The following is a 15,589-nucleotide window of genomic DNA, read 5'->3' on the forward strand; positions in this document are numbered from 1 at the left end:
ATAATATGTATGTATTTAAAAAAAAAAGTATATAAGTAGTATATCCGTTAAGCTAGCACCCATAACACAAGCATTAAGTTGCTTGCTTTGGGGCTAGCTGGCGCTGTGTGAAATTGTCCAAAGATTTATTTATTTATTATTTATTTATACTACAAGGTTCGCAAGGTATTTTTAGGCAAAGGGGTGAAAGGTACGGGGAAAACAGGTGCGAGTTCGGGGAATGAAAATGATGCATCAATCTATGAGAACCATTTTTGAGTTTCTGATAGGAATATAAATAAAAAAAACTTTATTGACATACAGTATTTAATATTTTAACAGTTGCAGTATAATATTAAAATAGGTTGGTCAACAATGCGCCAACAGGCCTTGTATGTAGGTAAATAATACAAGATTTATTCACATAATTCAACGTAATACATAGTTATTAAGTTTTTACAGAAGTAGCTTAATATTGTAAACCAACTTAGGTATCTTGGAATTAATTTATTTATTAGAGAATAAATTTTATAATAATAGGTACATTAACTTAAAATGACTTAAAAGTTTAAGGCTGAGTTGCACCACCTAACTTTGACCGTAACTATAACGATAACCGGTGCTTTTGTGTAGAGTTTGACAGATTTTTGACGTTTGTCAAAGTTAAAGTAAGATGGAGCAACCCAGCCTAAGAGTAATAAACTGAATTTCGCTAGTTTCAATAATAATGATAAATTAATCATCTAAAATAGGTACATTGGTAAGGATTGTTTATCCAAGTCACTATGCAATTTGAGAAGCAAAGTAAAATAAAATTCCTTCATTGCGCAATATGCGTAGACACATCACAAATAAAGATACAAAATCAATAAAAAATTGTAAGTATAATAAAAAGTAATAAAAACGTTTGGACCATCTTAACTATCAGTCCCAAACAAGCTCTAAGAGTATAGATTTCTCATACAAATTAGAAGCCGAACAAATCATAGGCTGACAAAAAATCTGTAGTTTGCGTGGAAGTCTTGACTCTACGGCCTCAGATTCGGGCGTATGGGTCTTGGCGTATTCGTGTTCACAGTGTGAATCAAAATAATTTATAGAACGCGCAATCACCTAACAGTCGCTATATTATCACTGTAAAAGTACGGGCGGACCGAGCCTCTAGACATCACCCGCGTCCGCGTTTGTCACAAGTGGACGCGCGGCTTGCAGGAGCACTGTGAAAACAACTGGCGTCCATGTATACAGGGTGGAAAGCACTTTCAGGATCAGTAACCAGTTTTTCGATATCTTGTATAGTTTAGAAATAATTGAGTGAGATCACTTATCGTTTCCACCCTGTATTTTGATTTATACACGCGCCCGCCTCCACTCTGAAATTAGCCTATGAGAACTTATTAAGTAAATCTTTTACAACAGGAACTATGTAATCCTGCATATGTCTTCCCCATACGAAGTCTGCGTGGTTAAGTCTATCCAAGACGTGGTAGTACACTACATTTGGAAGCTCGTGTTTTAGGCGTTTGACGTCGGGAATCGTAGACTGTAAGTCATTATTCCCCACCAAGAGAGCCACGGGCATTGTCACATTGGGTATCTTATACTTCGGGGGCGATGATGATTTATACAATCGTCTGTTTTTTATCATACCATAGTCAAGTTGGGCAAAGGGACCCATTAATATTTGATAAAAATGCTCTACGTTTTTACGCGATGTGCCACACGGAAAGTGCTCTAGCGCAACGTTTAGGAAATCAGCCTCTAATTCTTCTGGATCATCACCAATAATGGCGCCTATAACATTAATGCAGAACTCGTAGCCGAACATTTCCTGTTTGCAAATAAATTTTACTAACTCAACTAGGGCAGATCGATTCGGTAGTACCTCTTCAACTCCTAGACCTTCGTACCAAGCGCTTATTAGTGGCCACAGCGTAGCAGTCATGGTGTAATATTGTGGAAAATGTTTTAAATGTACACAAGGTGCTAAAGCCATTAAAATAGATATCTTTTTATTGTATTCCGGCTTCAATGATCCGAGTATGAAAAAAATCATATTACCTTGAGAATGTCCAATGGCGGATAATTGATCTTTACTGGTTTTCTCTAAGATGAAGTCGATAGTAGCGGGTAGATCCAATGTTCCCATTTCGTGAAAACTGAAATCCCAAAATTCCTTCTTATCGAGATCGGGTGACAGTTTGACGTGCCGCCGACAGTACTTGTTTCCTCTGGAGTTGCCGACCCACACGTCGTAGCCTGCCTCGGCCAGGCTCAGAGCTAGGGACGACTTGCCTCTGATGACGAATGTGTCGGCCGAATCGAAGAGCCCATGCATCAGCAGGACAGGCTGCTTGGACTCATTGCCTGTGATGTGGAACAGTTTAAGGATGTATCCATCATCTGTAACAACGTCAAATTCTTCAATTTCACGTCCATATTGGACAACAATCTGGTTGAAGTCTTGCGGTATGTTGCGAGGACACAAGGCACTTCCAGGCGAATTTGGTATTAACAATAGACACGATAGAAATATCAGAATCATTTTTTCGCAAATTGGACCGCTAAAATGTCTTTGAGGAACAAGCTCTTCTCTCGTAAGCAGGTGCGAAACTTGTGGTTTATTTTAGCGGCTGTTTAAAATTATCACATTGTAGTGGACAAAAAACATGTGTGCTTATACTTTTAAAGCTTCAGCCAAAACAACGCGTGCAGATCGCGTCGGCGATGGCGATCACTGCATAGGCCAATGACAGGATACGCGATCTGCACGCGTTGGTTTGGCTAAAGCATAAAGCATTCTGACCTTCGTCCAGATCAAGGTTAATAGGCTAATATTTTTTTATTGTTTTGACCCTTGACCATCTTGAGGATGAAGTTATTGCACTGGTAATATTATCATCATATGAGTAGTATTATGTTCTTCCTCTCCATTTCATTCCAAGCCCCTTAACAAAAATAATTGACTTTGAAAATCCAAAATATTGACTATCATAAAAACCCGCAGAATATTCAATATTTTTTTCTTAAAATAGAAAAGAGCAGAAATTTTTTTCTTCTATTTGTACACATTTGTGTAAGACTCTGTAGTTATGTACACATTTTTCTGTATCATGTTTTTAGACAAAGCTGTTGAATTTCTAAATGAAGAAATACCTAAAAAATAAAAACACGCGGGGGTGACTTTGGGATCTAAGGATCATGTCAATGAAATGAACATTTCATTATGTATTTATTTTATGCTTACAATAACTTATTGAGTAGGTAAGTACTAAGCTTTTGCCTGCGGCTTCTTCCTTGTGATATTTTGACAAATTTGTACAGAAACACTTCCAATATCCAGGATAAAAACTATGTCCTTTCTCTATATACTTACTAGAAATGGGGAGACTAGTCGCCGACTAGTCAGGAAAGCTGACTATTCGGCATAATTTGTAGTCGGCCGACTAGTGACGACTATATTTAATTTTGCAATGCGCCGATTATAATCGGCAATTTTGACGACGATTCGGCAAAATATGCCGATTATAATCGGCGCATTGCAAAATTAAATATGTAAATGACATAAAGCTCTTAATCACTAAGATGATTATGAGGTTGACCAAGGGCGTTTATCTAAACCACTTTTGACTGCAAAAACAGTCAAAAGTGGTTTCATCTGATTTAAAATTTTGGCAATCAGTCTAAATTCATACAAAGTTAAGATTAATTCAAAATACCAGGAAATCATCACAAATGTTATGCAATTTGTCCATATAAAAATTATAACACTTTTTTTTTGGGAAAAATATGCATGGAATTGCATACCTACACTGCGGGGACGTGGTGGATTATGTGGGGCTCCTCTCATCGGAAGGATGAGGAATACCCACAATCCACATAAATAACGCCTGAGCTCCATCGATCGCCTTAGTGTGAAGAACTATGGGAATCCGGACAAAACCATCAACCATCACAGTCCGTCCCGGCAATTGCCCACCTGTATGGCGGGCCCTGCCTATCCGACGGTGGTGGTAGTCCGTGCTATGCAGGCGGGGGTACCCCCATGCCCTCAGCTCGCTGACCATCACCGTGGAGTGTGGAGAGGAATCAGTGGGCCTAGGATGCGCGCCGCGATAAGCGGTCATCATGCCATTTTATCAATTTTTCCCATACATTTTGACGTCGATAAGAATATCAAGACGCGCGTCCCAGCCCAGCAGGAGGCGATCATATTGTCACCTCCCCTGACCCCTCCGCTGTCGAAAATTATGACATCTACCTTAGGTACTGTTAGGTGATTGTAATGTTGCTTTTTATTTTTTCTCATATTAAAGAAATCTTATTTCTCTAGAAGCTAAATTTTATATTTCTTAAGAAATCTAGATATTCTTATTTCTTTGAGAAATCTAGATATTATTCTTCGGACAAGTAGGTAGGTATTAGAATGATCGGCATTGCCGATTAGTCGGCTAGTCGGTTAGTCGGCAAAGACCATAGTCGGCCCATCACTAATACTTACCAAATTTAATCAAAATCGGTTCAGTGGCTTAGGCGTGAAAGCGTAACAGAAATACAGAGTTACTTTCACATTTATTTTAGACTAGCGGCCGCCCGCGACTTCGTACGCGTGGATCCCGTTCTTACCCCTTCATCTATCTTACGCGGTTTAGATTTTTTCATACAAATGTTTTTTCCCGCTAACTCCCGTTCTCGTTGGAATTTCGCAATATCCTGTTGTGACTAAGCTTTAAGTTTACTAAGGGACCTGCATGCCAAATTTCAAGCGTCTAACTTAAGCGGTTTAGATTTTTCATACAAAAGGATTTTCCCGGTAATTCCTGTTCCTGTGGGAATTTCGGGAATTCCTTTCTTAGTGCACCTCTACGGTACCTAAGCTACGTCCCTTATAAATTTCAAGTGCCTACGTTTAGCCGTTTAGGCTGTGCGCGCTTGAAATGTGGCATGCAGGTACCTTAGTAAACTTAAAGCTTAGTTACAACAGGATATTGCAAAATTCCTACGGGAAGGGGAGTTAACCGCTGAAGATAGATGAAGGGGGTAAAACGGGCCGCTAGCTATCATCTATCTATCTATATAAATAAAAATGAATTGATGTTCGTTAGTCTGATTATAACTCGAGAACGACTGGGCCGATTGAGCTGATTTTGGTTTTAAAATGTTTGTCGTAGTCCAGGTCTAAACGGTGAGTAAATACGCGCGCGATATTGTTTTTCTGTGACAGACAAAATTCCACGCGGGCGAAGCCGCGGGCGGAAAGCTAGTCTTCTAAATATATAAAAGGAGAAACTGACTGACTGACTGACAGATCAACGCACAGCCTAAACGGCTAAACGTAGGCACTTGAAATTTGGAAGGGACGTAGTTTAGGTACCGTAGAGGTGCACTAAGAAAGGAATTCCCGAAATTCCCACGGGAACGGGAATTAGCGGAAAAATCCTTTTGTATGAAAAATCTAAACCGCTTAAGTTAGATGCTTGAAATTTGGTGTGCAGGTACCTTAGTAAACTAAAAGCTTAGGTACAACAGGATATCGTAAAATTCCCACGGGAACGGGAGTTAGCGGGAAAAAACATATGTATGAAAAAATCTAAACTGCGTAAGATAGACGCTTGAAATGTGGCATGCAGGTACCTTAGTAAACTTAAAGCTTAGTTACAACAGGATATTGCAAAATTCCTACGGGAAGGGGAGTTAACCGCTGAAGATAGATGAAGGGGGTAAAACGGGATCCACGCGTACGAAGTCGCGGGCGGCCGCTAGCTATCATCTATCTATCTATATAAATAAAAATGAATAAATTGATGTTCGTTAGTCTGATTATAACTCGAGAACGACTGGGCCGATTGAGCTGATTTTGGTTTTAAAATGTTTGTCGTAGTCCAGGTCTAAACGGTGAGTAAATACGCGCGCGATATTGTTTTTCTGTGACAGACAAAATTCCACGCGGGCGAAGCCGCGGGCGGAAAGCTAGTTTATTATAAGTATAGATTATTACTTTCGCATTTATTTTAGATTATTATTAGGGATTAGAAGGGAAGAAGGGTTTAGGGATTTACCTAAAATGTTCGACGTCGCTAGAAGAAAAAGTATCCAGTGACTTGGCCCATGGACCAAGCTAAAAGTGGGCCAAGTCACTGGACGACTCACGCATAGGACCTATTTATTTATTTTGTTTTAGCTTCATGTCTTGTTCCTAAGTGGAGTTGATATACTACACACCAATCAAGTTTTTATCTAGATAACTAACCATAATATTTGAAACAGTTAATTTTGTGTCCATAATTTTTAGCTCTATTAAAGACAGGGGGACTCATTTACTGAAAAGTAGTAGTAAGTAGTGCTGCCAGCACGAGAAATAAAAATAATAAAAGTCGGAGACAGACCATAATACAAAGAGGCAATATCCAAAAAAAATAAACTACACGTCACATTCATTTGTAATACGAAATAAAAAAAGAAAGAAAAATAATTTATTCGGCACACATCTAAATATATAAAAGGAGAAACTGACTGACTGACTGACAGATCAACGCACAGCCTAAACGGCTAAACGTAGGCACTTGAAATTTGGAAGGGACGTAGTTTAGGTACCGTAGAGGTGCACTAAGAAAGGAATTCCCGAAATTCCCACGGGAACGGGAATTAGCGGAAAAATCCTTTTGTATGAAAAATCTAAACCGCTTAAGTTAGATGCTTGAAATTTGGTGTGCAGGTACCTTAGTAAACTAAAAGCTTAGGTACAACAGGATATCGTAAAATTCCCACGGGAAGGGGAGTTAACCGCTGAAGATAGATGAAGGGGGTAAAACGGGATCCACGCGTACGAAGTCGCGGGCGGCCGCTAGCTATCATCTATCTATCTATATAAATAAAAATGAATAAATTGATGTTCGTTAGTCTGATTATAACTCGAGAACGACTGGGCCGATTGAGCTGATTTTGGTTTTAAAATGTTTGTCGTAGTCCAGGTCTAAACGGTGAGTAAATACGCGCGCGATATTGTTTTTCTGTGACAGACAAAATTCCACGCGGGCGAAGCCGCGGGCGGAAAGCTAGTTAAATCTATACTTACTAATATTATAAAGAGGAAAGATTTGTACCTATTTTTGTATGTTTGTAATGAATAGGCTCAAAAACCGCTGAACGGATTTTGATGAAACTTTACAGTATTATTGTTCATAATCCAGAATAACATATAAGCTACTAGCTTTCCGCCCGCGGCTTCGCCCGCGTGGAATTTTGTCTGTCACAGAAAAACAATATCGCGCGCGTATTTACTCACCGTTTAGACCTGGACTACGACAAACATTTTAAAACCAAAATCAGCTCAATCGGCCCAGTCGTTCTCGAGTTATAATCAGACTAACGAACATCAATTTATTCATTTTTATTTATATAGATAGATAGATGATAGCTAGCGGCCGCCCGCGACTTCGTACGCGTGGATCCCGTTTTACCCCCTTCATCTATCTTCAGCGGTTAACTCCCCTTCCCGTAGGAATTTTGCAATATCCTGTTGTAACTAAGCTTTAAGTTTACTAAGGTACCTGCATGCCACATTTCAAGCGTCTATCTTACGCAGTTTAGATTTTTTCATACATATGTTTTTTCCCGCTAACTCCCGTTCCCGTGGGAATTTTACGATATCCTGTTGTACCTAAGCTTTTAGTTTACTAAGGTACCTGCACACCAAATTTCAAGCATCTAACTTAAGCGGTTTAGATTTTTCATACAAAAGGATTTTTCCGCTAATTCCCGTTCCCGTGGGAATTTCGGGAATTCCTTTCTTAGTGCACCTCTACGGTACCTAAACTACGTCCCTTCCAAATTTCAAGTGCCTACGTTTAGCCGTTTAGGCTGTGCGTTGATCTGTCAGTCAGTCAGTCAGTTTCTCCTTTTATATATTTAGATAATTTATGACGATCTGTGACAAACGAAATTTCACGCGTGTGAAGCCGCGGGCGGAAAGCTAGTCTAGTAAGAAATAAAAGAGGTATAAAAAACAAAATGCAAATATAAAAAGCTTTGCCCCACCTAAGTGTCATACCAGTGTCAAACTAGCTCTAAGAAAACTCATGCAGTATATCTTCTACAGTGGGCATTAAGTAGAATAGAATAGAATAGAAAGTATTTATTTGTCTCAAAAAAAGTAATCCTGCAAATGTTTTCCCCATACAAAGTCTGCGTGGTTCATCTGCTTTCTCTCCAAGACTTGGTAGTACACTACATTCGAAAGCTCGCGTTTTAGGCGCTTCGTGTCGGGAATCGTAGACTGTAAGTCATTGTTCCCCACCACGAGAGCCACGGGCATTGTCACATCAGCTAACTTATATTTTAGGGGCGATGATGATTTATACAATCGTTGATTTTTTATCCAGCCATAATCATATTGGGCAAAGGGACCCTTTAATATTTGATAATAATGGTCTACGTTTTTACGAGACGTGCCACACGGAAAGTGCTCTAGCGCAACTTCCAGAAAATCAGGCTCCAATTCTTCAGGATCATGACCAACAATGCTGCCTATCCCACGAATACACAGCTCGTAGCCCAGCTCTCCCTGCTTGCAGGTTAATTTCAGCAACTCAACAAAAGCAGCTCGATTTGGTAATATCTCTTCAACTCCTAGAATAGCATACTTAGCTCTTAATATTGGCCACAACAGCTCAGCAGTAATAGTTGAATACGGTGGAAAATGTTTTAAATGTGCAACAGGTGCTAAAGCTATTATAACAGATATCTTCTCATTGTATTCCGGCTTCACTGATCCAAGTATGTAAAAAATCATATTACCTTGAGAATGTCCAATTGCGGATAATTGATCTTTACCGGTTTTCTCTAAGATGAAGTCGATAGTAGCGGATAGATCGAACTTTCCCATTTCGTGAAAACTAAAATCCCAAAAATGCTTTTTATCTAGATCGGGTGACAGTTTGACGTGTTGCCGACAGTACTTGTTTCCTCTGGAGTTGCCGACCCACACGTCGTAGCCTGCCTCGGCCAGGCTCAGAGCTATGGACGACTTCCCTCTGATGACGAATGTGTCGGCCGAATCGAGGAGCCCGTGCATCAGCAGGACTGGCTGCTTGGACTCATTGCCCATGATGTGGAATAATTTGAGAATGTATCTGTCTTCTGTGACAACTTCAAATTCTTCACTTTCTCTTCCATATTTGATAACGATCTGAGTAAAGTTAAGGAGCCCATCTTCTGGAACGTTATCATGAAGGATGGAACCTCTACTCGATACTGATATTAACAGCACGTTTAATAATACAGCCAAATACATTTTATATTCCGCGATAAAATACAGCAATCTGTAGATACTTCTTTAGGTGTCCAGAGAATTAAGTCAAATGTGAATGAATAAGGGCAAACCTTCGTCTTGTATCATCTGCACCAGCTGTGTCTAATTCTGATTAAATAAGAACTTTTCCAATAGTACAGTCAAACAGAGTAAAAACAAAAAAAAATCTAAAACTTGGAATGGAAGGAAGGAAGGCGCTGGATGCTGGCCGCTATCAACCACTCATAATGGAAATCATTGAGGGTCCCAGTGGACGTCCTATGGCTGAAATGAAACCAACCCATTGAAATAGGGAATAGAAGCTTGTTTGAGACTTTTGCAAATGATGGGACTCCTTGTCATCAAATATTTTACCTTTTAAAGGACGGCCCTGGCCTGTCAACTGGCCACTGTGCACACCCGCACTAGTACGAGTAGGTATTTGCTGTCATCGCAAGCAGACGACACGAAACCGTAGAGGGTAGTTGATCAGAAAGCATGTGTCCAGCTGGGTTAGGATGCGCGCCGTGATATACTCTTATCGACGTCAAAATGTATGGGCAAAATCGATAAAATGGCGCTATAACCGCTTATCGCGGCGCGCATCCTCTGTCTGTCTGTCTTGCTTTCACGCCTAAACCACGGAACCGATTTTGATGAAATTTGGCATAGAGATAGTTTGAGTCCCGGGAAAGGACATAGGATAGTTTTTATCCCGGTTTTTGAACAGGAACGCGCGCGATAAAGTTTTTCTGTGACAGACAAAATTTCACGCGGGCGAAGCCGCGGGCGGAAAGGTGAAATGAAGTGATAATTATAAATATAGTTCCAATATGCTGAACTGTCCTATCCATGACATTGACAGCGGGGCGCCACCGTCAATACCGAATCGCTGGTTCCAATTTTTGCCATGTTGGAAACCATATAGTTGAACGATGGTAGCGCCTTCCTGTCATTGAGTTTGGTGGGACAGTTAAGCGTGGGTCATCTTTACCTACACTTCTACTTCTTCTTCTTCTTTTATTTTGGCCGCAACTTGGTTTTAAGAACCATGATTTCGCCAATGTCACGTAATCAGCTTTGACAAAGTTTACAGGGTTTATAAGATTCAAAAATGTTTATGTTTAAAATGTTAAGCTAAATTATTTGTGCGAGTACCTAAAACCTTACACTTCTAATTTGAAGGCGTATCGAGTGTTGAGTTGTCGAATGAATAACCCGCTTTGGATCCGATAGAGTTTTGAAACCTGCTTACGGAAATACTTATCTACTTATATTAACTAAAACACCCATATTCCATTGTAAGGATATATCAAATAAATACACTCGACATTTGTATAAATAAATCTCCCACAAAAAAGGTTTGGTTGACATTTATTTAAAAAAAAAAATGCAGATGACATAATATGTTTCCGAGTGTACCCTAATGCAATGAAAAACCAATATCTTCGTAAGAAGGTGACTAAACAAAATGTGTTTACTAGAATTATTATGTGTAAACATGTATAATCGAGAACCATGAAATAAACATGTTATTTTGCAATTAAAAAAAACAGAACACAATAATGTTAAAAAACCATAAGTGCAATTAACATAATAAGTGACTTTGAGGTCTTAGTGTTAGTATATTATTTTGTTGATACATATAGGTTTTCACTATTTTATTTTACACTGAGTTTGAAAGAACTTAAAGGGCGTAGCAGGCAGGTAAACTCTTAGGCCATATTTGAACAAGAATCTTGTTTATTTTTCTTAACTTAAAAGTTTTATTTAGTGGTGTTCTTATTAATATGCGTACTTTTATGTTATTCGGGTGCAGTTCTGTTGTCTCCCCTAGCCAGGGGGGATTTTTAATCAATGATTGGAGCAATTTGGCAAACATTATTTAAAAGCCATTTATTTTTATAACATTTAAGAAGTACTGGAGTACCTGACTGAATGCCATATTCGTATTACCAAACTGAATAGTACCTAAACGTATGGCAAATAATAATTAAGCGAAAAAATATAAGTTGTTGGTATCGGGGACTATTTCTGACTATTCCAAAATCTGCTTTACTTTCTTTTAACAGATCGTTATGCATTATCCCTACTAAATATTATAAATGTAACTTTACCTGTCTGTCTGTTACGAATTCACCCTAAACCATTGAACCGATTTTCATATTTGGTAAAGAGATAGTTTTGAGTCCTGTAGGCCTAAGATACGCGCTGTGATAACTTTTATCGACGTCAAAATGTATGGGCAAAATCGATAAAATGGCGTGATAACCGCTTATCGCGGCGCGCATCTTAGGCCTACTGGGAAAGGACATTGGACAGTTTTTATCCCGGTCTTTGAAACAGGGGCGCTCTATATTTTTTTCTATGACAGACTAAATTTTACGCGGACGAAGCCGTGAGCAAAAGCTTAATAAATATGCTATTCTCATGTATAAAAAAAATATCGACTATAAGTGTAGTAAAAATCCGTTTAGTAGTTTTTACGTGAAAGAGTATCAAACATAAATACTCACAAACTTCCGCATTTATACGAGTAATTATTAGTAGGTAGGATGCTAAAACTGCATAATTCATTAAATCAAATCAAATCTTTGATTAAAAACCCAGTCTTGTTGTCTCCAACACAACAGGGGGACAGGGGGGGGGGGGGCGGTGGTAATCAGGGAGAAAAACAGGACTGCACCGTTCGTTACTCTGGATGAAAAATAAACAAGATTCTTGTTCAAATTGTTGGGTGAAATTTTGCACAATATACTATCTTTATACGAAGTATCGTTTGACCACAGTTTCGAGCTTCAGGCTTTGGGGGCACTTTTTCCAAGACTATCCTGCTACGCCCTTTTAACATGATAATTTATAAAATATTGTGCTAAACTTAAGGTGTTTTGTTTACTAACCACAATATGAACTGTAAGTTGTTCGAAATAAAACTTTTTATTTTATTTATTTTCATTTATTTAAGCTAAATCTAAGTAATGAGAGATCACCACCGCCACATCAGAATTTGTAACGACTAAAACATTTGTCAATTTTTCATTTTTTAACTTGATTTATTTATTCCAATATTTACTCAGGCAAATTCGCGTAACAAATCCCTCAAAAGAGGGGTCATATAAACGTCTATGTCTTTTCCCCAAACGAAATCAACGTGGTTAAACTTCTCGCGCTCCATGACGTGGTAGCGCACCACGTTCCCGAGCTCGTCCCTCAGTCGCTCCACGTCTTTAATCCCTGAAAATCCGTCATTTTTTCCCGCCAGGAGGACTGTGGGCATCGTCACTTTCCATAAATCATAAGCAGGAGGAGTTGCCTTCTTATACAAAATCATGTTCTTTAATGTACCATAATCGTACTGCGCAAAGCGACCGCTATTTGAGATTTGGACGAAGTGCGAAAAAGCCTTCCGTGAGGTGCCAGCTGGGAAGTGATCCACCAAGACGTCCCAGAACTCTGGCTCCAACTGCTCCGAGTCGTCTCCCGCCAGGGAGGCCAGGAGGCCCTTCACGCACAGATCGTAGCCTATTTCTCCTAGAGTACACAAGAATTTATTTAATTCATACCCAGCCGACTTGTCCTGCAGGACCTCTTCGTAACCCAAGCCTATGAAAAAGCCATTAATTATTGGCCACAGTTTTATTAGCGCCCTCAAAGAGGTACTTATTTCGTTCAGATAAGCTACGGGTGCCAATGAGATGAACACTGATATTTTTGCATTATACTCAGGTTTCACAGACCCCAATGCGTAGTACATTGTGGTGCTCTGGGAATGGGCAATGGCGGACAGCTTCTGCTTGCCTGTTTTGGCCAAAATGAAGTCGATTGTAGCGGGCAGGTCGTAAATGCCCATTTCGTGGAAAGTGAAGTCCCAGAATTTGTACTTATTCTTGTCAGGCGAAAGGTTTACGTTGCGTCGTGAATATTTGTTCCCCCTGACGTTGCCCGCCCACACGTCATAGCCTGCTTCTGCCAGGTTTATGGCTATAGATATCTCGCCTCTGATCACGTACGAGTCGGCTGAATCGAGCATGGCGTGCATCAGCAGAACGGGCTCCTTGGACTCGTTTCCAGTGATGTGGAACACTTTGAGGATGTATCCATCTTCTGTCACTACATCGTATTCTTCACAGTTCCATCCGTACTTCAAAGTAAGCTGCGGGAAGGTTGGGACTCCATTAGCCGAGGATTCGCTGAGAGTAATGTTCTGGTCACTCGCTGCCGATAGTGCAAGAAGGCACGACAGTATGAAAAGAAACATGTTGGGGGTATGTACCGTAGACAGATACGCACATTAGATTTTCACATAATATATTTATATTATTATAAAATATATTAACAGCTGCTATGCTGAAGACTACGAGTATCAAATGATATGTTTCAGCAGATGTTTTCTGCTATTATATTTATCAGAAAGGAGTGACGCTTCCTTGCGCCTCGCGAGTACGGCACTCGCAGGGAACTGTCGAAAAACGCTTATCAGGAACGAATGTAATGACCGCCAAAAAACACTTGGCGACTGATAAAAGGTTTTTGTAACGCACCATTTTGTTTTTGGATAAAATTTGGAAAAATAAGCCGGCCAAGTGCGAGTAGGACTCGCGCACCGGGGGTTCCGTACAAACCTGTCGATGTTGATTCATGGGGAAAAGTTTATAGTTATTAAAAAATATAATATAAATATGTTTAACAAAACCTATAAGTTATTTGGTAATCAGAATCAGATTCCGTACTTTTTTGCATGGTCTCCATGTACTCCATGGCCAGTCCCATCTGATACAGGGTGTATTTTCGCTCAGGAGCCATCACTGATCATAGTGTTCATCACTGGGAAACAAAGGTTTATGTGATGTGTCTACCTAAATAAAAATTGAAGGTTTTCGGAATTTTTCCTTTATGTGTGCTATAGACGTTGCTTCAAAATTTCAAGATTCTGAGTTCACGGGAAGTTCCCCGTGAGTTGAAGTACCCTGTGAATTTTGATTCCCTTGCAAGTGTCGAAAATTTGCAGCATAAACGGCTGTTTCCTTTGATTGCATTGCATTGGCTTAGATGTTAGATTTTTTCACAGCTCCAACGGGCAGTAGACCTGAGTATTTGATATGAATTTCAGCTTGATACCTGCACACGTTCCTGAAAAAAGGGGGCTTGACAGACAAACGGACAACAAAGTGATCAATCCTTTGTGGGTTCCGTTTTTTCTTTTTGGGTACAGAACCCTAAAAAGAGTGTAGGTACTGTAAAAGTGACGTGGTAAAATAAAATTATGGAGAGCAATCAATAATGAAGAAAAAAAGCAATTTAGTTTTATCTGTTTATACAGGGTGATTGGGATATTCGACCTATTCCTTGAAAGGAATTATTCTAGAGGTTATTAGTAAACATAAAGTCCAGTGAACCAGGGGTCGAAACTGGATGATTATCGAGCTGTGACATTTCTTCGATTTTTCAGAAAACTTTATTGTGTGTGAATAAACTAGTAAACACTGAATTTGTACTTTTGAAAGCTGAAAAAATAATGATCATTGTGAATAAAAGCGCTTGGCCAAAAACGACTTGCATAATCTCAGAAATAAAAGGTCTTATTAAGTAAAAACAATTTTTATTTTTTGTGAGCTTTTTTTTTTTTAATTTTGTTCAATATGTTCAATTTTTCTTGCTTATGATCTCTATTAATTAATACCCCTTTCAAGAAATATCGATCGAGTATCCCTGTCACCCTGTATGTTTCTTTAATGAATTCAGTGACTGATGAAAAATAAATAGATTGTAACTTATAGGGGCTTGGATAGTACTACCTACTTAAACCGCGAAAAATGTTATCATCCATTAAATGACATCACCTTACCATAAAATACATTTATTTGCTAATGAGTAGGTACTTACACTATCAGGGAAAACAAAATCAAGTACAAAACTCTATTCTATCCCAATCTTCGATAAGTGTAGCAGGTATATTCGTGATTGTCTTGTTGCCATCTAAATAAAATGGATATTAGATTGTGATTGGCTTTTAACGTTAGTTCAATCACTTACTTTGTTTAAAAGTTTATACATACTTGAGTAGTAATTTAAAAAAATAACATACATCTACATCTACACTAATATTATAAAGAGGAAAACTTTGTTTGTTTGTTTGTTTGGTTGTAATGAATAGGTTCAAAAACTACTGGACCGTTTTTAAAAATTCTTTCACCATTCGAAAGCTACATTATCCACGAGTAACATAGGCTAAATTTTATTTTGGAAAAAAATAGGGTTCCGTAAAATATGTAGATAATGTAGCCCACGCGCGCGAAGCCGCGGGCGGAAAGCTAGTAACCT

The 15,589-nt window shown here is 39.1% G+C and overlaps 2 protein-coding genes across 2 annotated transcripts; both read right to left on the reverse strand.

The window, feature by feature from the left end:
• Window positions 1-305: 305 nt before the first annotated feature.
• Window positions 306-2,640, reverse strand: LOC135075495 (lipase 1-like). Its single transcript, XM_063969933.1, has one exon. It carries the CDS (start codon window positions 2,522-2,524, stop codon window positions 1,364-1,366), a length of 1,161 nt encoding a protein of 386 aa, XP_063826003.1. The 5' UTR covers window positions 2,525-2,640; the 3' UTR covers window positions 306-1,363.
• Window positions 2,641-12,131: 9,491 nt separating this feature from the next.
• Window positions 12,132-13,706, reverse strand: LOC135075496 (lipase 1-like). Its single transcript, XM_063969934.1, has one exon. The coding sequence runs from the start codon at window positions 13,524-13,526 to the stop codon at window positions 12,342-12,344; it is 1,185 nt and encodes a 394-aa protein (XP_063826004.1). The 5' UTR covers window positions 13,527-13,706; the 3' UTR covers window positions 12,132-12,341.
• Between the last annotated feature and the right edge of the window lie 1,883 nt (window positions 13,707-15,589).

Source organism: Ostrinia nubilalis, chromosome 10, assembly GCF_963855985.1.
Source record: "Ostrinia nubilalis chromosome 10, ilOstNubi1.1, whole genome shotgun sequence".
Lineage (NCBI taxonomy): Eukaryota > Metazoa > Arthropoda > Insecta > Lepidoptera > Crambidae > Ostrinia > Ostrinia nubilalis.